Below are 17,500 nucleotides of genomic sequence, written 5' to 3' on the forward strand. Positions count from 1 at the left end.
GATGTCAGGTCGGGATGGCCGCGGGTTTCGCTCCCCCGAAGCTCAAAGACTTCATTCTGACCGAGAAACTGGGAAGCGGCACTTACGCGACCGTTTACAAAGCTTTCAGAAAGGCGAGTGATCATTGATCTCTGACCAGTACGACATTACACGCGTCCTCGTTGACTTTGAATGTTTGATTGATCGGTGTTTTTGTTGGTCGTGCGCGCTTTTGGTGGCTTTCAGGCGGACGGCAGGGAGGCGGTGGCCGTGAAGGTGGTCAGTAAGAAAAGCCTCAATAAAACCTCGATGGAGAACCTGCTGACTGAGATCGAGATCCTCAAAACAGTCCGGCATCCTCACATAGTGCAGCTCAAAGACTTCCAGGTACAAGACTCCCGGCAGCGTGGACTTACTGTGAAACTGTAACACAGCGACGTTACAGCGTAATGTAACGCGTTAATGTAACGCACGTAACGCGTTTAAATAGCGCCACAAGCCGTAAAATATATCATGCATTAACTGTTTTACTTAAAATGGTTTTTTAGCCAAATAATTGCTTGGTGAAAATGAAAACTGTGTCATCTCTCTCTGGGGTGCTTCCAGACCTGCGTGAATCTCTTAGTTCTGCCGAAAGCGAAGGGAGACGTCTTGAAGTAAGAAAGCCACCGGTGACCAAAACCTTCTTCAGAACATCTTCAGCACAACAAAGAGATTCGTGATTTGTAAAAACCCCGGGGAGAGTAAACTACGACCGGATTTTTCATTTTCATCAGCCATTCCTTCAATGACGGACAAAGCAGAAAAAAATCCAAATTGACCAGAAAACTTTAATAAATCAACATATCCTCAAAGGCCAGATTCGAACGATTAGATCAGCTGACTCAATAAATCTTAAATGTTACTCAGATGAATGACAAAATTAGAAATTATGATGCCGTCTTACCCCGTCCTTCTGCCGAATCCTCTCCGTCTGTCTCTCAGTGGGACAGCGAGAACATCTATCTGATTCTGGAGTGGTGTTCAGGAGGAGATTTGTCCCGATTTATCCGAAGTCGCCGGATCCTTCCGGAGAGAGTCGCCCGTCGCTGCCTACAGCAGATCGGTACACACACACACACACACACACACACACACCCCAGAATCTATAACGACGCATACAGACCGATTCAAATAATAAGTCTCGTGCGTTTCAGCATGCGCTCTTCAGTTCCTCCATGAGAAGAACATCTCTCATCTGGACCTCAAGCCACAGAACATTCTGCTGAGTGGAAACGTGCTGAAGCTCGCAGGTGAAAACACTTTCTTTAACGTTCGCTATTATTATTATTCCTCTTCCTCCTCTCGTAGTGACGTGTGTGTGTCTGTGTGTGTGTGTCTGTGTGTGTGTGTGTGTGTCTGTGTGTGTGTGTGTGTGTGTGTCTGTGTGTGTGTCTGTGTGTGTGTGTGTGTGTGTGTGTCTGTGTGTGTGTGTGTGTGTGTGTGTGTGTGTGTGTGTGTGTGTGTGTGTGTCTGTGTGTGTGTGTGTGTGTGTCTGTGTGTGAGTGTGTGTGTGTGTGTGTGTGTGTGTGTGTCTGTGTCTGTGTGTGTGTGTGTGTGTGTGAGTGTGTGTGTGTGTGTGTGTGTGTGTGTGTGTGTGTGTCTGTGTGTGTGTGTGTGTGTGTGTCTGTGTGTGTGTGTGTGTGTGTGTGTGTGTGTGTGTGTGTGTGTGTGTGTGTGTGTGTGTGTGTGTGTGTGTGTGTGTGTGTGTGTGTGTGTGTGTGTGTGTGTGTGTGTGTGTGTGTGTGTGTGTGTGTGTGTGTGTGTGTGTGTGTGTCTGTGTGTGTGTGTGTGTGTGTGTGTGTGTGTGTGTGTGTGTGTGTGTGTGTGTGTGTGTGTGTGTGTGTGTCTGTGTGTGTGTGTGTGTGTGTGTGTGTGTGTGTGTGTGTGTGTCTGTGTGTCTGTGTGTGTGTGTGTAGACTTCGGTTTCGCGCAGTACATGAGTCCGTGGGACGAGCAGCAGGCTCTGAGAGGTTCTCCGCTCTACATGGCTCCTGAGATGGTCTGCAGACGGCATTACGACGCTCGGGTGGACCTGTGGTCCGTCGGGGTCATTCTATACGGTGAGACTCTACAAGAATCAGGGGAGCCATTTGATTCTTTCATCATTTGCCGAACAAAAATTATTTTATCCACATGATGAAAGTCACCGGGGTCCAGTGCTGTTTAGCATTCTTCAAAATATCTTCACTTGCAAACCTATGTTGTTTGTTTTCAACATTAATAATAATGTTTTTTTTTAAGCAGTATATCAGAGTGCTTTCTGAAGATCATGTGATAATGATGCTGAAAATAATAATGTTTTAAAACAACATTTCATTCAGAATGAATAAATCATTATTATTGCACGTTTTTGTGAGGCCAGAAGCATTATTCGGACGAGCTCCCTTTGCCTCTCGCTCCTTTGCTGAACTAGAAGAGAAGATCCGCAGCGAGAAACCCATCGAGGTGAGAATTAATGAGGCGTTTACATCGCTGTACACAAACAAGGGGTTATTCATCACACATTATGGTATTTTCTATTAAAAACACATTAAATGTTGCAAAACACTGTGAAAATATCTAGGATTGGCACGAGTCTCAGTAATGGATGTGAATGGGTGCCGTCAGAATAAGAGATCAATATAATCCACAGCACGTGAAACTAATCCAGAATTAAGACGTTTTAAATCAAATCCATAAAGTGTTCTGGTCTGAATCAGGAGAGAAATCTAAAACTAACTAAACTAATAAATGTGAGATCTTTTACTGGAGGAAGAGTTATAGATTACATCTTAATGCTGGATGAGTTTGATCTTTCGTCTTCTCCAGATGTTAACCGATGGATGCTTTCACCAGACTCTCGCTCCGACGGCACCCATTCACTTCCATCACCGTCCTCCTGGGTCCTCTCAGTCCCCACTAGATGGCGCGCTTGTTCAGATGTTGCTGTGATCTGCTCTCCGTGTGTTTAGCTTCCGTCCGGAGCCAGAGTTTCTCGTGACTGCCGAGATCTGCTGCTGCGTCTGCTGGAGCGAGACCCGGACGGACGCGTCACGTTCCATGAGTTCTTCCTGCATCCCTTCGTGGATCTGGAGCACATGCCCAGCGCCGAGAGCCTCGGGAAGGCTGTGAGCACGCGTCAACTCACACCAACACTCTCACGTGTTTATTTTAGTCCCGAAGTGGCAAAAAAACCTCTCTCGTGTTGGACCAAACTTCAGCAAACGTGTCACACAGATGCTGCTGGACGCTGTTATAGCACAGCATTTCAGATTCATAAGCCTATATTCCAAATTTAATACATTTAATAAATTTAATACCATTCTCAAACAAAAACGAATAAAAAAAAAAACTATTTACAATCTTTCGTAGTGATGTTTGATGATAAACTACGTTTTAAAAGATGCCCTTTTTTTTAAAAAAACATTTCATAGTATCATTTAAAGTAATAAAATATGAATTTTGTTTAGATATTAAGTAGGCCTTTTATAGTTATTATATTTTCAGATAAATGTCTATAGTTTGCATTGCATTTTTCTGAGTGCTCTTTAAGAAGTCTTAGAATTTTAAGAATCAAATGTTGCATTGTTTAGATCCCAACTAATCCAAAACCCAGTTTGTAAGCTGAGCCTTTCTTTAAATGCATGTGTACTTTAGTTAAACACTACAAAAACTTGAGATTTCTCAAAATGCAACTAGTTTTTAATATTTGCCAGTGGTGTAAGAAAACCTTACTTAAACCTCACTTAAAAGGAAAACAAGATGTTTATTTTTCAATCAAAAGTAATTTCAAGTGCATGTGTATATATATATATATATATATATATATATATATATATATATATAATATATATTTTTAAAATTATTCTTATTTTTTTATTCTTTTTTTTTTTTTTTTTTTATTATTATTATTATTATTTTTTTGAAAAATGAATCAAATTTTAAGTTTATGCCAGAACCAGAAAACCAGAACAATGTCTTCCAGTGAGATCAGAAATATGAACTAAATTGAATGAAAAATAGGATTATTTTTCTAACTTAAATGATGTTTGTACTTTCTTATACAGTTTGGCTTTTAAAATAAGTGTACGTTCAGACATGTGCACCTGAAAAACCAGACCGAAGTGCTGTATTTGTCTTCCAGAAAGCGCTGGTGTTGCAGGCGGTGAGGAAGGACCAGGATGGAGAGAGATCGGCGGCGTTATCTCTCTACTGTAGTGCACTCGAACACTTCGTTCCTGCCATTCACTGTAAGACACGAGCGTCTTTGTGCCTCTGTTACTCGAGTCCCAGTTCGCTCTCATCATCTCTGTCTCTGCACTTTCAGATGAGACGGACACACAGAGGAAGGAAGCCCTGAGACAGAAGGTAAACATCGTTCTGAACCCGTGGGAACTGGGAAGCAGCTGACCCTTCACAAAAACCCACCCTCCTTAATTACTGTTGCTCTATCCGACAAGCCAAGCTGCTCATAATGTTCTTACACAGTGAAAAATACACATGCTATATAAATAAAGATGACTTGATTAGGTTTTTATTTATACTTTACGTACATTACTGAAGCTGGTCTGATGTGTTACTGATAATACTGATCCAGTTAGTAAGAACAGTAGATGTGACTGATGCTCAGTTCTTCTCTCAGGTGAATCAGTATGTTTCTCGTGCCGAGGAGCTTAAAGCGCTGGTCAGATCGGACAACAAGATCAGTTTTGAGGAGGCAAAATCAACCAGGAACATATTAATAGGTAAGCAGCACTGCATTACTGATGGTGATATGTCACTCCAGTTCTGATGTTCGGATCTTTGGTCTTTCACAGAAATGTCTAGAGATCAACCACGCTTACTGGCGGCGCTGGAAGTGGCTTCCACTGCTGTTGCCCAGGTAACCGTTACGACGGCTCATTTGCGTGTGTGTCGTGTGAGCTGCAGCGTTGCATTATGGGTAACGGAGCTGTGATGTGTGCAGGAGGAGAGCGGCGCCGAGGACTATGACACGCTCGATCTGTACCAGCAGTGTCTGGGAGAGCTGCTGCTGGCGCTGGCGGGTAAATAGTTCAGATATGTTAATCATCTGGTAAAACTCACAATGCGAGTCGTCAACTTAACATTAATTTTTCATCTTGTAAAACACCTAGCCTAGCAACTATCAGAACACCCTAGCAACTGCTTAGCAATGGGTGTAGACACCCTAACATCCACCTAGCAACCAGATAGAACTCCCCAGAAAACCATAGCAACCACCAAACAACAGCACAACATCCACAAAATATCATAGCAACATACTAGCAACCACCTACTATCAACCCAGGATACTACAGCAGTCAGCAAGCAACAGCCTAGTAACAACCCACAACACCCTAGCAATCACTTTGTAACAACACCTGCAACCACCTGGCAATAGTGTAGCCACTACCTACTAACAACACTGAATAACAAACCAATCTCCAAGCCACGGCCTAGCAACCCTGAGAATACCATTCCAACTGCTTAGCAACATGTCGGAACACACATTAGCAAGTAACAACGCAGAAAATCATAGCAACTGCCAAGCAGCAGCCTATCAAACATCAGAATACCTTAGCAGCAGGTTTAAATAACCACTTAGCAACAGCTTAACAACCATTCACAATACCCTAGAAACCTTGAACAACAACATAGAAACATCCTGAGAACCCAAGCAACAACGTAGCAACCCCCCAGAGCACCCTTGCAAACACCTTGTAACAACACAGAATACCATTGTAACCACCAAGCAACGGCCTAGCAACCATCAGAATACCTTAGTAACTTCTGGACAGTAGGTGGAAACACTCAAACCTCCTACTAAGAGGCCAGAACAAGCAATGGCCTAGCATCTATTGAGAACACCGTAGTTACAACTCAGAACACCTTAGCGACCTCTTAGTACCAACATAGAATACCATAGCAACCTCCAAGCAACAGTTTAGCAACCATTCAGAACACCATAGTATCCATCTAGTAACAACATAACAACTATCCTAAAAACCTTAACAACTGCTTAGCAATTTGTCCACACCCTAGCAATCGACTAGCAACAACACAGAATACCATAGCAACCACCAAGCAATAGACTAGCAACCATCAGAATACCGTAGCAACTTCTGGACAGTAGGTGTAAAGACTCAGAACACCCTAGTTACAACCTGGAACACCTTACCGACCTCTAAGTACCAACATAGAATACCATAGCAACCTCCAAGCAACAGTTTAGCAACCATCAGCATACCCTAGCAACTTCTTAGGAACAGGACTAACCACAGAACACCCAAGCAACCACTTAGCAACAGCCTCGCAACCATTTAGAACACCATAGTATTCATATCTTAAATACTCTACCAACTGCTTAGCAATTTGTGGGAACACTCAGAACACCCTAGCAATCACCTAGCAACAACACAGAATACCATAGCAACCACCCAGTGCACCTTAGTGAGTGAGTTTTGGACAAACATTGCTTTTTTTCTGAAAATGTAAAATGCGGTTCTCCGCGAGGCGGAGGGCCGTCAGGCGTCCAGATGTGGCGGCGAGCGGTTGCCAGGTCAGCGTGTGTGGTACGATCATCTGGTTCTCATTGGGAACAGCTTTCTTAATTCTCAGTCTTATTAAATACTGAAGCAAATGCAAACTGTTATCTCTCAAACTCCTCGAGAGCTCCATACCCCAGAGCTCTGCTGGATTCCCGCCTCACTGCAGGTTTTTTTTTTTTTGCCATTTGACTCCCGCTGTTGATCTGTTACGGCGCTAGTGCCAGCTCTGGCCTAATCAAAACACAGCCGTCGGGCTGCGTCAGGCTTCTGCGCTTGTGTAACATTTCTCCATTACTTGCTTTTACTAGTGCTTAGTGCTAAGTTAAGCAGTAAGTTAAGATTGCTAGGATTTACTAATAACAATGCTAAAAACAGAGAAAAGATCCTACAGACTGAATACAGTCTCACTGGCATAGCAACTGCGTCTCAAAGTGTACAATCCTCAGAAAATCATAGCAACATGCCAAGACCCACTCTGAAAACCCTAGTGAGCACATAGTGTGATGGTAAAACCCACTCACAAATCTACAGGAACTGCATTGCAACCACAGAGCAACGCGCTAAAACAATCACAAAACCATGACAACTGTATAGCAACATGCTAAAACGCCAGGAAACCATAGCGACCACATAACAGTCACTCAGAAAACCATGGCAACAGCATAATAATATTAAAACATGTGGGAAATCTTTAGCAACTATGTGTTAAAACGCTAATAAAACCATAGCAACTGCATAGCAACGTGCCAAAACCACTCCAACAACCATGGCGACCACATAGAACCCACTCAGACATCTACAGCAACTGAAGTCTGAAGAAAACCACGGCAACCGCGTAGCAAGGTGCTGAAACTCTCAGAAAACCACGGCAACCGCACGACAATGTGCTAAAAGCCCCAGAACACCATGAGAACAGCTCAGTAACATTGAAACACATTTGGAAATTTACATTTAGTTATTTGGCAGATGCTTCTATGCAAAGCGAAATCTATAGCGATGTGCTAAAACCCTCAGAACACCATAGCAACGGCATAGAAACACTCTAAAGCCAACTCCAAAAGCCATGGCGACCACATAGCGTCATGTTACAACCTCAGAAATCAGAAATGTGTGTGTTAGTGTTGAGCTGATGTGTGTGTGTGTGTGTGTGTGTGTGTGTGTGTGTGTGTGTGTGTGTGTGTGTGTGTCCTGCAGCTGAATCTCAGGGCCGGCGCAGGGAGCTGCTCCACAGCGAGGTGAGACTAACATCATCTGACTGCTGATTCTGTTTCTCCTACAGCATCGTGAGCTCACGATCATCAAAATCATATTCTGATATCATCTTAGCACAGAAAGGTGCTGTATGTCACTTTCTGACTACCATAACGATATTTAGGGAACATGTTACATTTAATTCATCCGCTTTGAAATGTGCGCTCCGTGTCAGAATGTCAGCAAAATACGAAACTAAATCTAATGCATTACTGATTATTAAAATCATCTTCTGTCAATACTGACCTTCTTAAGATGGTTCTCTTTGGTCACTGAAGGAGGTGGAGACGATCTCAGCTCAATGAAGACTGGTTTAATGATCTCACCGCTGCAATATTCGGTTAAACAGCTAAAAAAACCACCTCCGTGTTGAGCATCTCCAACAAAGACGCTCAGACTTTCACAAAAGCACCGTCTAGATCTAGAGGTTTGTCTGAGTGGCTTGAATATGAGAAAATGTCTGATTTATGTCTTGATTTTCTCCTGCAGATTAAAAGTCTGATGAGTCGAGCTGAATACCTCAAAGAGCTGATGAAGGTAACCGCTGTCGTTCCTCTCGCTCCTGTCGTTTAGTGAAGCTCCGTCTAAAGCGTGTGTTTGCAGATGCGGGAAACTCAGACGGACGACTCTCTGAAGAAAGACGCCGCTGCTGAGTCTGTGAGATCCTGTACGTACTCATCATATTCATACAGAGAATACGTCCTTATAATGCCCTGTTTCGGTACGACATTAAAAAACTGCTCATCTGAGCTATTTCACGAATGGAAATAAATGTAAAAAAATTTTAATAATTAATATCTGTACAACTAAAATAATTTTAAATGAAACCAACTGATTTAATAAAAAAAAATTAAGAAAATTGTAAATTAAATTAATAAACAATAATAATTAAAATAATGTAAATAAATTAATAATTAAAATAGTATTTTTTTTATTTAAACTTGTCTTTTCATAATTAAAGAAAATATTGGCTTACTAATAATAATGTAGAATTGTGAAAAATATACTTCTAACCTCACTTTCTTTGCCGAAGCATACACACTGATAGTCTCTGGTGTCTCTCTCTCTCTCAGCCTGCTGTTTACAGTGAGCTTGGGGTTCTCGCCATGGCAACGGGATGCTGCGCTCCTGGCAGACACACACACTCGCTCTCGCTGAACCGTCTGATCTGGTTTGTGTTCGTCTTGGCCAGATCTGAAATCTCTCACCTTCACACCTGAAGGAGAAGAGTCCTGACTGTAAAAATCACTGCTGAGGACACACACACACACACACACACACACACACACACACACAGGCTGACCGCAGCTCTACCGCAGATCCAGCAGCATGAGAGAGGTGTGGCTTTCTGTGTGTTTACTCTGGGCTCACACACACACACACACACACACACACACACACAAAGGGAGTTTTAGCGTTGTGTCAGACGAGCTGTGATTGCTGATGATTGTGGGGTTATTTATTCACTGAACTGAATGAAAGCATCATCTGTATTTCTCTCTCTCTCTCTCTCCGAGTGAATATTTTCTTGCGTTATGAATTTCTGTTGGCCATAAATTGTCATTTCCTCTCTGCATTCCTCCGGTAATATAATTCCTCCCCTGCATTCCTCTTTCCTCTCTGGAATAAATCAGCCTGCAGAAACCATCATCATATTCACTCGAAACATCAACAGCTCTTTACTTCACGGGATCCCTTCATCAAGCTCCTTTACTTTCAGCAATTATTACAATCAAAAGTTATATCTGTGAATATTTAATAGACTCGAGCTGACGGTTGTATTTTTATAAACGGACGTTATCAAGCAGGAAACATGCGTATGCGTTTGTTTTACACTCAGTTCACTGAAATGACTGATGAGCGCTGAAACATGGTGGTCTTCCTCAGGATTTCGTCTGGTTTTTAAACAAAAATGAATGCAAACGAAGTGTGTTTTCTGAAAAAACGATCAAAATAAAATGAGCGTTTGGTAAAACAAGAACAAACATCTGCTGATGGGTTCAGAAAAATCAACTTCATTCAGTTTCATTTTCCACTGACAGATACTCGTTCTTGTTTTAGTCGTAAACGTGATTGTGTTCGATTTCCCCGAAAGCAAGACGTATCTTTGTTTTGCATCTCCAGTAAATGTATCTTGATGTGTTCGGCTCTACTTTAAGACCTTTTTAGTGTTTTTTTTGTCATATCTAAACATGCTTTAATCGAGAAAAAGACCTGACATAAGTCATATTTTCTGAAAAACGAATGAAAAAGATAAATGCATAAACAAAATGTTCAGAAAAACAATCTCGAGGCACTGCAGTGCTTTTCTTAGATTTCAGCCAAAATATCTACATTTAAACTTTCTAGACAAGTAAAAATAATTGCCAAAATTAAACCTTTAGGCTTGAAGCAAAAACTCAAAACATTGCAAACCAGTACATTTTTACCTGTCTAGAAAATGCTTCTTGATTTAAGAGTTTCTAGCTTTTTTGAAATAAAATGAATTGAGAAAAGCAATTTTTGCACTGTGCTGATTATTAGTAGTTTCAGCTGGTTGGTAGTACTAATAGTTAGTGAGGTAGTTAAGTTTAAGGGATCTTAAACATGCTCACGCAGAAAAAGGCATGAATATGCGCTTGATGAACTAGTTAATAGTGAGAACATTTCCTGATCTGCTTTTAGACCATTCTTGAAACTCTCAAGTAAATGCATCTCGGTTTAAAACATTTCGATCTTTGTTCGGCGGGAAGCGGGAGAAGAGCAGACGCCTGACGTCATGAAAGGCTTGTTGAGCTGAAAGGTCAGATGTGGAGAGGACAGGTACGGATGGCAGCGCTCTGTTGTTACAGGCCTCTGTGTTCTGCCAGCTCCGTCTCCAGCTCTGCATCAGATGAACTGAGGACGGATTGTGAGGGGGACCGGGGACCTTAATCCTTCAGAGACACACACACACACACACACACACACACACACACGCTCCAGCTCTCCTTGCGCTGACGTGCCTGCAGTGAATAGGACTTTGTGCCCGGCGGACACAATCGCTGGTGTGGGGGTTTAAATCTGGGTCACAGATAAATGAGAAGCGGGGCCCCGAGCGGCTCCTCCTCCTCCGACGGTCTCCCCTGCTTTTGTTTGTTTTGATTCTGTTCCCGGGCCGGTCGGTGGGGGTTTCAGGAGGAAAGAGGGGCTTTAGTGTCGAGTTAGTCGGGTTCCTGCCTCCTTGTTTTCTCAAAAAAAAAAAAAAAAAAAAAAAGAGGCGAAGAGAGCCTCCGGCATCTGCGGTACGGTTTCCACAGACTCACAGCGCAGACGTTTCTCATTAAAACACACCGAATCAAGTTCTCCGACGAGCAGGAGCGACACACACACACACACACACACACTTCTTAACGTTCCTAAAGGCGTTTATAAGTCTTGTAGGGCGATGGGGGGAAATCTAAATTAAGTTTAAAACGAGAAAAAGTTCCTCTGGCAAACATCTCTTCGTTTTAAGCAAAAACGTGCTTTGCTTTTACAGTAAATGTGTCTTAATAATCGTTTATATGTTTGCACTACACTCCTCAACATTAACAAACCGTTCACTACTTCTGCTTTAATAAACTCCTACAGTGATTTGCTGCTTATTAGTAGTTAGTAAGGTAGTTGTTCAGTTTAGGTATTGGGAAAGATCAAGGGTGTAGAATATGGTTGTGCGGAATATGTGCTTTATTAGTATTCATAAATAGCCAATATATTAATAATATGCATGCTAATAAGCAAGTCGTGAATAGTCAGAATTGGTCCTAATACTAAAATGTTACCAACAGATAAGAAATTACGTAATAATTTATATATATATATAACTCGTGCACAGACACAAGTCAAATTTTCTCCAATTGGCAGCAAAAACACTTGCATAGATGCATTTTAGATTAATGTGTACTATAAAGAGTGCTCCAGTTATTTAATTTAGCAACTAAATGCTCTGCTGGTCATCAGCTTTTACTGATTGACTTAACTTTACTCAAACCTGGTAGGAAAACTGCGTTCATTGGATTCGGACACATAAATATCCCAGATTTTTCAGGCGATAAATGGACGAGCCTCCATCTTACATTTCAGCATGACTTTTATTTTCTTAATTATTCCAAAAAAATGTATAAATAAATTCTTTTTCTGTACAAACTTCAAGACCCTTTGAGAAGTTCGAGGAATATTAAACCAGAAACACTCTACGCAAGGTTTCATTCAGCTTTCAAGTAGCTACCACGATCATCGACTGCTTGATTATCTTAATTATGCGAGATTCTCTTCAAAGCAATGACCGAAAAGAGAAGACTCACCATAGAAGAGCATCACTGAGGATGTGTTTACGTTGGTGTTCATATACTTGCGTAGAGTGTGCTTCTGCTACTAATAATTCATTATATGCAAAAATGGAAAATCTGTAACCTTTTACTTAAAGCCTTGTGGGATAATGCATTACAAAGGTAGTCATAATGTACACTGTATTTCATAAATACAACCAGAGTTAAAATGCACTGTAATCTCTGAAGGTGTGTGTGAATGTGTTTATAACCGCAGTTTCTTCAAGAGAACATACAGTGCATGCTCTGTGTGCATTTCAAGGCTTAATGCATGCATTGAAATTTAATTGAAACTTACAATGCATTATCATTTAAAGGCTTTAAGTAAAGCGTTACTGAAAACCCGAAAATACAGACAGTCGTCAGGCACTTGGTGTTGATTTCCAGCATACATGAACAATAGAGATACTCGAGTCGAATGTAATGGCGTGCATGCTGTCAAACGCTCATATCCAAGACCTGATAGTTCAGAGGACGAGGTCAAACCAATGAAACACAAGTGTGAGAGAGAACGAGAGCGTTTAACAGCTTCTGAAGGGCCTCTCCACCTAAATGAAGCACTTGATCCCCGAACCGGCTCCTTTATGTGCCCGCGCACTGCAAATATTTGAAGTAAGATGCGAGTACAATGAGCGTCCGCTGTGCAAGCCCTCGACGTGCGTCCACTGTTTGCCTCGAGACACTTCAAGTCCGGCTTCGTGAACTAATGAGAGATGATGCTTCAGGACGGACAAATGCGTTTCTGGAGCACAGAAGCAGTCATGAGTAGCACAGCAGTGTGGGTCAAAATGGCAAAAAACGGTTAGGACATTAAGGAAAGATCATGTGCCATACTTTCCTACCGAAAATATATCGCAGCTTTATTTTTGATTAGTTTTATGCATTTCTAAGGCTGATGATACAATGTCGCTTGAGCACTTTTCAATCAAGAACGGGTAGCAAATGTCTATCTGGATCATTTAGATAACTGTTGATTGAGCGTTTACTGCAACAGTGATCCAAAAGTTGCCCGTCAGCCTCAAAACGTCAAACTTTCTCAGCATTTAGATTTTATTTTGCACCCTAAGATTCCAGATTTTTTCAAATAGCTGCATCGCAGCCGAATCCTGTCCTATCCTAACGAGCTGGATTATTAATACGCCTTGCTAAGAACTTCAACTTTAAATGTGACTTTCTCAATATTTCGATTTTGTTGCACCCTCACATTCCAGTTTTTTAAATAGTTGCATCGCCTCCAAATATACTCCCGTCCTAACAAACGGACGTTCAAACGGCGAGCCTCACGACTGGTTTTGTGCTCCGGGGGTCACCAAAGTCAGCAACTCCAAAGCGTGAGTGCCAGAGCAAACGCGATGCACGGCAAAACCACGTGCTGAGAACGAGCCGAAGCGCTCGTGAACGACATCACCGCATCAGCATCCGTGGGCCTGGCCTCGTAGTCCTCGTCCTCGTACGCGTCGTCCAGCGCGTCGTGGTCCGCCGGCGCGCCGTGGTCTCCCATCGAGCACAGTTTGACCATGTTCTGTTTGACCACCTCACAAAAGGGCCTCTCCAGACCGTCGCAGACGCACTGATTGAGCAGCACTCCGCTGGGCATGAAGAGCAGCTCCTCGATGGTGGACTTGCACCGAGACGAACACTTCCTCCCGTTGAACAGCTGACCGCAGTGGGACAGGTAGGCGGTGAGCGATGACTGACAGCCGGGCTCGTCTTCGCACCGCTGGCGCGCCTCGGTGCACCCGATCCCATCGGCGCCGCCCGGATGCGTCCGCGGCAGACAGGGCTCCACGGCCCGTTTGGCTCTGAAGCACTCGTGGTCCATCCCGCAGTCGCAGGTCTCCAGAAACGGGCCGTTTGCGGTCTGGTTGAGGCGGATGAGGGCGCTGATGCAGTGGCTCGGACACTGGCGTCTACTCCCGCGGATGATCCCGTCGCACGCCGCCAAATACTGGTTATACGCCAGCTCGCAATCGCGTTCTTCGTGGCATCGCATCAGCGCCTGCCAGCAAACCATCTGCGCGTCCAGCATCATCGCCAGCGAGAGGAACGCGACGGGAAGGATGCATCTCTTCATTTTTCCCTGCCAGCTCAGATTAGGTGCATGCTTGCATGGATCCGTGAAAGCACGGCATGGTGCGTCACAGAGAAGCATGCGTTTACTCCCCAAGTTGTGTTCTGTTCGCTGCTCTCCGGCCGCGCATTTCTAAAGCATATCCTCAAGAATCCTTCAGCGTTTGCATGTTGTTTGGAGCGCGTTCTCTGCTCTCGGAGTCCTGTTGCATGCTGCTCGTCTTTGTCCCTCCGGCTCTTTCACGCTCGGCTGCGCATTTACGCTCGGAGACCCCTCCTCCTCTGAAACTCCTCTCTTCATTACGCATTCTGTTGTTCTATTGGTGAGCGGACGGGGGATTGCATAGTAACACCGTTTTTGGCAGAGCTCACCTCCTGTACAGGATAAATAAAATGTTTATAAATTTGACGAAGCCGGCGAGCTGTGTGGTCTCTCCCTGCGTTAGATTACAAAACCGAGAGAGAGAGAGAGAGAGAGAGAGAGAGAGAGGGATGCATTCCTCTGCTGGAAGCTCCACATCTGCAAAGGGCTTCTTCGATTTAAAGCGCAGAAAAACAAATCTGTTTCTCTTTAGCACGAACCCAAGAACAAGCCCCTGTATAAACCGGCGGGTTCGGAGCCCCCGTCGCTCTCAGCCTCCTTTGGGGTGTTTTAATCGCGCCCTGACGGAAAAGAAAAGGGCCACAAAAGTGTTTTCTGGACCGTTTCACCCTCTTTGTGTCCGACTGGCCATGCAGCAGCCCGGAGGCCCATCAATAGAGAGACTTTCCACAACAATATATTTTACTGCCCTGTCCTTTCACAGCACACTTGAGATCAGCGATTCTACGCCATTCAAATGGAAACGGCTCTGATTGGGGCGGAAAAAAAAAAACTATGCAAAGCATCCACAAGCAAGCATCCACAGAGTCTGACAGACCGGGGCTAGTTGTCACGCCGTGAAAACACACCGTTTCTAAACCTCCAAATTAAAATCCCGGTATTAAAAGATGCGACATATCGGTGAGGGGAAATGCACGGATAGCTCACGCGATAAGATGCATCTGAAATGCTGCTTTCTGATTGTTGTATGAATGCTACGCGTGCATTGTTTTGTTGAGAGTATGCATGCTAATTAAATTGTCATTTGACCCTCCAACAAGACCCTCTAGTCTAAGAAAGAAAAAAAAACCTTGCTATGTGTCCTGCGTTAGTCGGAGACTTACAGCCCTTGCATATCGACTAAATGCAATATAACGCACGACTGCTAAACTGCTAAAAATGTATTAAAATGGTTAAACACCTGACGTCCCACGTGAGCAGGCTAACATGTGGACAAAACAGCCTTTCATTGTAACTGCATGTCATTTAAATAGACGCAGTTAAAGATAAAAGTCTATTACGAGCGTTTTCTTTCCGCTAGACTGAAACAACACACGAAAAGCCAAATGAAACAAAATATGCATGGAAAAAAAAGAAACGGCATTAACCTAAACTCAACATTTGTTCGCAAAAGGCTTATTTGTTAGTCAAGCACCCACCTACATGCTTCGTGAAAGTGTGTGAGTGAAGCGCCTGACTCGTGTCCAATGTCTCCATCTAGTGGGCAGAAACTACTGCGCTGCGAAAACACCACACAGAAGCTGGAATTAGGCATCACGATCTTTGTACAAATATATTTATTACAGTTTCAACAGTCAAAAATCAGCAAGGTCTGGAAATTACAGAAGATTAATTACATAAATGCATTACATTGGTAATTACGTTACTTATGCAGTCCAGAGCGGAAACGACTATCAAGGGCATAAGTAAAACGAACGACAAAAAATAGATTAGAATCTAACGGGTTAAATAAAACGGACAGGAAAGTCGGTTTAACCCTTCGCGTTAATTGGCTGTCAGCTCTGTCCCGTAGATCAGAGATGTAAATATTGCTTTATGTTTACAGCTTATATTCAAAAACCAAATCCCTGCACGGCTTCGCTCAAAAGACGACAAAAGCCTCCGTCCAGCAGCACAGCGTTAGAAATCATTACTCGGAGTCTCCTTAAGAGGGAACGACCAGAAAGAAAAGAGGTCAACAGCTGCATCACGACAACACCAAACCACCTGCACGAAACGGCACCACTCGATGAAAGGTCAAAGGTGAAGGGTGTGAACCACTCCTGCTCCCGTAAGCCCTTCAAGACTCCCTGAAGTCACTACTGCTGTAAGAAACACCTTCAGACCGGAGCAGGCCTGGCGGGGATGGGTCAGGCTCCAGAGACACGTCTCATTTCACCCAAAACGACGAAGAAATTACATTTGCATAATAACGGAGAGTGTTTTAGGACCGTTAAAGGGACAGTTCATCCCAAAACGAAAATCGCCTTCGCGGCGTTTCAAACCCGTTTATTTAATCCGTAGAACGCAAAAAAAGAAGATATTTTGAAGAACGAAGGCAACCAATCGTACGACGGTACCCATCGACTGACGTGGGGCCCAAAATGCAGATGGAAAAAAAAAAATAGTTTGATATAAATATTAATTAATCTAATGACAACACTACTATTACTAATAAAAAAGATTATTAAAATGTTATTTTTAAAGGAATATTAAGCAAAAAAAAATTAGAAAAATATAAATATACAACACGGAACCTCTGTGGACAAAAAGAAACAAAATATATATATTTTTAAAAATAAAATCAATTAATTAGAGATTCTTTTAAAATGAAAAACGGGTAAAAATTGGATTAAAATAAAACTGAATGCGAGAAAGAATAAAACGTGTCATAGGGCTGTAATTTCTGTAAAACGTTGAATAATTTTCTGTTTAATATTATACGTTTCGTGATTTCAGTTAATAAGACATGCTTTTGGAAGCATTAAATTTAATTTGGCCACTATGTAAAAATGGAACATACAGAATTACTGATTTAATAGGGTCCTATTAGTATTATTTTCCATACTGTGGAATCCAATGGGTGCCGTCAGCTGTTTGCTTACCAACATTCTTCAAAATATCATCATCTGTGTTCAACAGAATAACATTGGTGAGCAGATGACAGCTGATGGTACCCATTGACTTCTATAGCATTAGCATTATTTTCGATACTATGAAAGTAAATGGGTACCGGTAACTGTTTGCTTACCAACATTTTTCGAAATATCTTTTTTTGCGTTAAACAGAATGACGTGCTGACGGCACCCATTGACATCCACGGTACTTGTTTCAATACTATGGAAGTCAATGGCTACGGCAGCCCTTTGCTAACCAACGTGCTTTAGAATTAGTTTGGAACAACATGAGGGTAAGCAAATTAATTTCATTTTGGGGTGAAC

General features: G+C 42.7%; 2 protein-coding genes across 3 annotated transcripts in view; one reads left to right on the forward strand and one right to left on the reverse strand.

Annotated features, from left to right (window-relative positions):
• Positions 1 to 9,893, forward strand: part of ulk3 (unc-51 like kinase 3) — a 10,068-nt gene extending 175 nt beyond the window's left edge. The window contains exons 1-16 of the mRNA XM_043264457.1: positions 1 to 113; positions 226 to 366; positions 964 to 1,084; positions 1,176 to 1,271; positions 1,938 to 2,081; positions 2,384 to 2,466; positions 2,973 to 3,128; positions 4,145 to 4,250; positions 4,328 to 4,368; positions 4,643 to 4,745; positions 4,818 to 4,882; positions 4,967 to 5,045; positions 7,743 to 7,783; positions 8,289 to 8,336; positions 8,403 to 8,466; positions 8,873 to 9,893. The exon at positions 1 to 113 is cut by the window's left edge and continues 175 nt beyond it. Coding sequence (XP_043120392.1) covers positions 15 to 113; positions 226 to 366; positions 964 to 1,084; positions 1,176 to 1,271; positions 1,938 to 2,081; positions 2,384 to 2,466; positions 2,973 to 3,128; positions 4,145 to 4,250; positions 4,328 to 4,368; positions 4,643 to 4,745; positions 4,818 to 4,882; positions 4,967 to 5,045; positions 7,743 to 7,783; positions 8,289 to 8,336; positions 8,403 to 8,466; positions 8,873 to 8,889 — 1,404 coding nt within the window. The 5' untranslated portion in view covers positions 1 to 14 and the 3' untranslated portion in view covers positions 8,890 to 9,893. The remainder of the gene's footprint in view (positions 114 to 225; positions 367 to 963; positions 1,085 to 1,175; positions 1,272 to 1,937; positions 2,082 to 2,383; positions 2,467 to 2,972; positions 3,129 to 4,144; positions 4,251 to 4,327; positions 4,369 to 4,642; positions 4,746 to 4,817; positions 4,883 to 4,966; positions 5,046 to 7,742; positions 7,784 to 8,288; positions 8,337 to 8,402; positions 8,467 to 8,872) is intronic.
• Positions 9,894 to 11,871: 1,978 nt separating this feature from the next.
• si:ch1073-459b3.2 (growth arrest-specific protein 1) lies at positions 11,872 to 16,790 on the reverse strand. 2 transcript variants are annotated; one of them, XM_043216755.1, is made up of 2 exons: positions 15,723 to 16,790; positions 11,872 to 14,572 (listed from the first exon to the last, which is right to left on the reverse strand). In XM_043216755.1, exon 2 carries the CDS (start codon positions 14,277 to 14,279, stop codon positions 13,443 to 13,445), a length of 837 nt encoding a protein of 278 aa, XP_043072690.1. In that variant the 5' UTR covers positions 14,280 to 14,572; positions 15,723 to 16,790; the 3' UTR covers positions 11,872 to 13,442. The 2 variants fall into 2 exon arrangements, with proteins under 2 accessions (XP_043072690.1, XP_043072689.1); XM_043216754.1 differs by having other exon boundaries at positions 15,719 to 16,790.
• Positions 16,791 to 17,500: the final 710 nt, after the last annotated feature.

Source organism: Puntigrus tetrazona, chromosome 18, assembly GCF_018831695.1.
Source record: "Puntigrus tetrazona isolate hp1 chromosome 18, ASM1883169v1, whole genome shotgun sequence".
NCBI classification, from domain to species: Eukaryota; Metazoa; Chordata; class Actinopteri; order Cypriniformes; family Cyprinidae; genus Puntigrus; species Puntigrus tetrazona.

Coding starts and splice junctions, on each gene's coding strand:
- si:ch1073-459b3.2 (XM_043216755.1), bottom strand. CDS start 14,279: ATGCTTCTCTGTGACGCACCATGCCGTGCTTTCACGGATCCATGCAAG.